We start from the raw sequence: 5,194 nt of genomic DNA, 5'->3' as shown, positions 1-5,194 counted from the left end.
GACGGGCAGTCACCCGCCTGAGATGGACATGGAAGCCTCACGATTCGGACGTCAGAAAAAATGAGAGTTCAAGTAAGCGTGCCCGGGCTTGGTTACCACGCAACTGCGCGCGGAACAATTGAGCCGCCAGGCCCGAAGAAGAGAAAGGGACGAATTAGCGAGAAAGGATGGGCCTTGGCCACTCTCTCACATTGTCGAGAGTCCAGACCTGCATCGATAGCGTATTTTTGCCGTGAAGGCATGAACTGATAGCATTGCTTTCAATGGCATTTCTGCATGCTGCCACCTCTGATCACGGGAGATGGCTCCGTGTGGCTCCGCCAGCTAGGCCTAGTTGCAAAGTATTGTGCCCAGGTGCTGCTGTACAGTAATCAACTCAGAGGCGCTTCAGGATCTTGATACCAGTCAATCCTTTGTTTGTGTCGGGAACTCAGGACAGAAACTTGTAATTTTTTTTTTAGCTTGTGTTTAGGATAGGCAGGGTCTCAGCTTTTAAATCCTCCAGTGACAAGGCAGTATGAACAAAAGCCGTTTGGCAAAGAGCGTGATATATGCTTGTTTTCTTTTTAACGAAAGACATGTTTATTGGCTGTTACTTCAGGGCTATACAAGAATGTCAAAACGAGGGTGGCCGCCGTCATTTATTCAGATTTGTTTTTTGTTAGGCAGCGGAGTGCTGCCGTAGTGCAGTGTAGGAGCAATGGAGCATTGGTGTAGGCTGCGGAGGGCTGACATAACCAGTACCGAAGTTCTATGAGTTTTATAGTTAAAACTAGATCCGAATAATCCTTGCTATTTTCCTAAAACAATATAGACTCTGGCTTGTCATCCCATCTCTTCTTGGCTGCCGCCAACAAGCAAGTCACAGCCAACGTCAGAGATCAAACTGATCATCCGCAAGCTTTGTAGCATTGCAAACTACAGCAACGCTTCAACTAAACGAGATTATTAACGTTTCTCATTTGTATGGGTAACATAAAAACTTTCCAACATGAAATCCAAACATCCATGATTATGTTCATATGAAACGCTAAACCTAAATAAAATCATTATTTATCCGGCAACCACTTTTTCCGAGCTCCTTCAATAGCCTCTTCCCGCATCCTTGTCAACTCATCAACCAAATGTTTGTACTGAGCTTCAATCAAAACAAGCTCCCCGTTCAGCACATCTTGATTATCAGCATTAGAAATTGATGAACCACTGCTGGCCAACTCCAAGCAAGGTGATGCTTGATCTATATGGAAAATCGACCTCGACCCATCACCCAAAACATGGCTGAACTCTAGCTTATTGATTCCCTCTTTGTACCCACCACAGTCCATAGTAACATAATCCTCTGCTCCATAATCGCTCACACTTTTGGAACTCCCAGGAAGTTGCACAGAAATGACCGAACCTTCAGAGCCCTGTGATCCTCCTAGGTTGGTTGCACTTGAGACAGAATCAAGATAACCATTTGATGATACGTTCACATCTTTTGGATGCATCATACCATCAACTAGTGCATAATCAGGGACCAACTCTGATAGTTCCTGGTGGGAAGTGATTACAAGCTCACTTTCAGACTGCCTACATACGTATAAGTTTGGTGCTGCATCATTTACTGGCCTCCAACCAGGAACAAGATTCGCTACCAAAAGGTCGATAAAATCAGCAATGAAAGTAACATCGCAGTCTGCTAACTCCAATTGTTCAACCATTTCTGCGGCTACAGACATAGCTGTATCAGAATCCAGGTAGAAGAGAAAATGGATATTCCTTGCATGACCTACAAATAGAAAGGCAGTAAGGCACCACGGATACACAGAAATTTAAGTTCAAAAAGAAATATATCAAAGTAAGCCATACCAGACAAATCAGCAATTCGCAGAACCAGTGAGACTGAGTTGTTATCAAGTTTCTCGCCCTTTAGCTTTAGTTCTGTATTTTTGTTAGTTCTAGTGAACTCCAGGACTGGTGTATGTGGAGCAACACAACCATTCTCCTTGCCTGAACTAGCAGAGGTGGATTCACAAGTGTCAACATCCATTTGCAAAGACAATAGAGGAATATCTACTGCTTTGGGTGCTGGAGATGAAAACTTTGTGCTAGCAGGTCCATGTGTAGTATCAGGGCAAAGAAATGGGTCTTGCAGGAGTTGTTTGGCAGACGACCTCTCAGAAGCACGAACCAAACATTTTTCAATGAACTGTTTTACTTGAGGATCAGCAATTTTAGCCAATGCAGCAGGTTTAACACCCTACAAATATAGAAGGGTACATTAGATAAAATAGTGTGATAACACAACTCTACACACAAGTCAAGAAGCACTTACTGTGGATACTTTCTTAAAAATCTGGGCCGGATTCGTGCATTCACTGTATGGATATTCAAGAGTAAAGATCTCCAACAGGCACATTCCAAATGAGTATATATCAACAAGTTCGTCATAACTCTCATCATAAAGCTCAGGTGCCATGAATTCCGGAGTGCCTGCAGAAAACAAGACAAACACCCCACATGATAGGAGCATATCAGGTAAATCAGAAAGGAACCAACATGAACATATGGGCAATAATAATTAATGTTGAAAAAAATACATCAAGAGTAGCACAAGGACCACAAGACCATTTGTCACAGCCTCACAGGCATATAAAAGGACTTAAACAATCATCTACCCTCTATATGTTAGTGTTAGCCTAATATAACAAAGTGCAATCAGTTATCAGTTTTAGGAATGACACTTATGCATGCAGCAGATGTCAGCAAGTTGGACCACTACATGGCTAATTGGCTCTGCATGTGGATAACACGCCAACAGGTAAATTTCGTGCTCAGATCCAATCAAGAATCCCCAGGAACAAATAATCCTCAATTCTCCTTTGAGTAATCAGTAAATAGGGAATCACTTTTAACACGCTAACAGATTACTTCAAAAGCTTTGGTGATATAGTTGAAATGGTCACCTAGATTGTCTCTCCAGACTGAAGGACACAACATCATCAAAGATTTTATTATAATAACATTGAGAATTTGAAGCAATGAAGTGATAAGGTCATTACCAATAACACTCCTCGCTCTAGTTGTTTGCATTACTGTGGCTAGTCCAAGATCTCCAATCTTAACTTCTCCGTGATTTCCATTAACAAAAATGTTATCACACTTCAGGTCTCTGTGGATGATTGGAGGTTGGTGGCTATGCAGGTAATCCAACCCATGAAGAATCTGCCTCGCCCAATTCTTTATTGCCTTCAAGTTAACACGTGGGTGTTTCTGACGGTAACTAAAAATGCACAAAGTTGTAGGCATCATTTTTAATATGCATGGAAGCAGCAACAAAGAATGATTATTAGTACTGGTTACTTACTGCCTGAGACTTCCAGATGTGAACAGCTCTGTGATGACATTAATTGTTTTATTATGGTCATCAATCCAGGAATAATAAAACTTCATTACATTTCCATGCTTGAGAGACTTCAGAAGATGGACTTCCGTGTAGAGCCTATCAAGGTTATCTGGACATTGCATTACCTCATCTATGTTGATCTGATTCCATGCAACCTCTATGCCTTCAACCTCATCAAATGCCTTGTAACTACAAGGTATATGAAATTTTAGACGTACCCCAAGTTTGTATTCTAAAGAGTTGAAGACAGTATAAAAAATCATAATAAATCAGTTGTCATTATTATTGCGTAGCAAATTTCCAAGCATGTCTCTGCAAAATTGCAGTACAAAACACTACCATGTTTGCCATGTATCAGTAATGCCTTTCTACTGATGTGAGAGAGAAAGAGGTGGAGGATATATTTTTAATGATGATCTACTGTCAACTACCAAAATCCTAGAGGAACCAATCAGCTCAACATTTCCACAATTCCAAGTCCCACCCCCACAAAATTATCTACTTTTAGAGATGTTGATTGCAGTGTTTGCTATAAGCTTGTAATCAGCAAAAAATCCAAAAACTTATATCTATGGTCAATTGCATCTTGCAGGTTTGCATGATTTTTGCCCTCGATATTTTGAAGGTTAGACAATTAATTGCCAGCAAAAGAATCTATTTAACAAGGAAATATAAAGTGGACAAAGAGGATGCTGAGGAGCAGAGGGCATACACAGTCTTGAAAGCTCCTCTCCCCAGAATCACATTGTACTGCACAAGGAAAGAGAATCAGATCAATACAACAGGCAGGATCATGTCATTTCCCTTGATCGTTTTGCATGACATACATTCATAATCGAGCACAAAAAATTGGAACCTTCCAATTTTACAAATAATTACAAATCCATTATTTCGAATAAATATTTTTAATCAGAACCATATCAGCCAATAGACTACATACGTATAAGCATAAAGAGTTGAAGCTTTTCTTTAAATACATTTTTTTCAGTAAATTACATTGTGCGATGCAACATGCGATTAGACCATTTCACCGAAAGCTTAACATAATATCATGGAGATGTCAAATCACATTCACATCAAACCAACCTAAAATGTACTACGAATCCATGACAGAATAAAGCCGAAAAGATTTGAAAAGAAACTCACGCGCATGTATCGCCCGGTTGGATCTACCTCCGCGTATTCAGCATCGAGCACCTCATCCCCACCACCAAACACCTCCATTCTGGATCAGCCCCAACGAGCAAATGAATCTACGAGCAAGAGAGAGGGGAAGCGGAGAGAGAAGGACCAGCGAGATCGCCGGAGTAGGCGGCGGTCGGCGCGCGGCTGCTACGCCCTGGGCGCGGCAGCAGGAGAGGAAGAGGTGGCGGGTGCCGGGCGTTCAGTGAAGGGCTCGGAGAACGGGGCGTACGACGGCCGCATGCGGAGGCAGCGTCGGCTGCGCAGCGACGACGTCGGGTTCGCCCGTCCCGCAACGCCCATGGCCCGGCACCCGGCGGAGGATACGCGGCAGACGCAGCACCTCATTCTCCCTCGATCGGCGTCCTCTCGGCGGCGTACCCGGAACCCATGGGAGGGATCTTCCCCGCCGCAGCGGCTACAAAAGCGGGGAGGCGGCGGCGGCGCACATGGAAGGATCGGGGCCAGGCGAGGCTGGGCTAGGGTAGGGCTACGACGGATTTGGCGGTGCGGAGCGGAGGTCTGCACGGGGAGGAGATGGGGATGGTGGGAGGCGACGAGGAATAAGAGGGAGGTAGGTGGTGGTGGGGAGGAAAAGGAGGGAGAGAAAGAAACAGTAGTTCG

The 5,194-nt window shown here is 43.6% G+C and overlaps 1 protein-coding gene across 1 annotated transcript; it reads right to left on the bottom strand.

Annotated features, from left to right (window-relative positions):
* Positions 1-925: 925 nt before the first annotated feature.
* LOC101783004 (probable serine/threonine-protein kinase WNK4) lies at positions 926-5,194 on the bottom strand. Its single transcript, XM_004953367.3, has 7 exons — positions 4,535-5,194; positions 4,101-4,138; positions 3,350-3,577; positions 3,045-3,265; positions 2,318-2,475; positions 1,852-2,242; positions 926-1,771 (listed from the first exon to the last, which is right to left on the bottom strand). Exons 1-7 carry the CDS (start codon positions 4,610-4,612, stop codon positions 1,050-1,052), a joined length of 1,836 nt encoding a protein of 611 aa, XP_004953424.1. The 5' UTR covers positions 4,613-5,194; the 3' UTR covers positions 926-1,049.

Source organism: Setaria italica, chromosome I (genome assembly GCF_000263155.2).
Source record: "Setaria italica strain Yugu1 chromosome I, Setaria_italica_v2.0, whole genome shotgun sequence".
Classification (NCBI taxonomy): Eukaryota; Viridiplantae; Streptophyta; class Magnoliopsida; order Poales; family Poaceae; genus Setaria; species Setaria italica.
Note: the sequence above shows the minus strand (reverse complement) of the source record. Positions and strands in the feature narration are given on the sequence as shown.

What these genes read in the sequence shown, in the direction of transcription:
- LOC101783004 (XM_004953367.3), bottom strand. Translation starts at nt 4,612, where the DNA reads ATGGAGGTGTTTGGTGGTGGGGATGAGGTGCTCGATGCTGAATACGCG. An exon ending in TAGAGCGAGGAGTGTTATTG is followed by an intron (nt 2,476 to 3,044) that starts GTAATGACCTTA and finishes TGTTTTCTGCAG; the next exon opens with GCACTCCGGAATTCATGGCA. An exon ending in GCGAATTGCTGATTTGTCTG is followed by an intron (nt 1,772 to 1,851) that starts GTATGGCTTACT and finishes TTCTATTTGTAG; the next exon opens with GTCATGCAAGGAATATCCAT.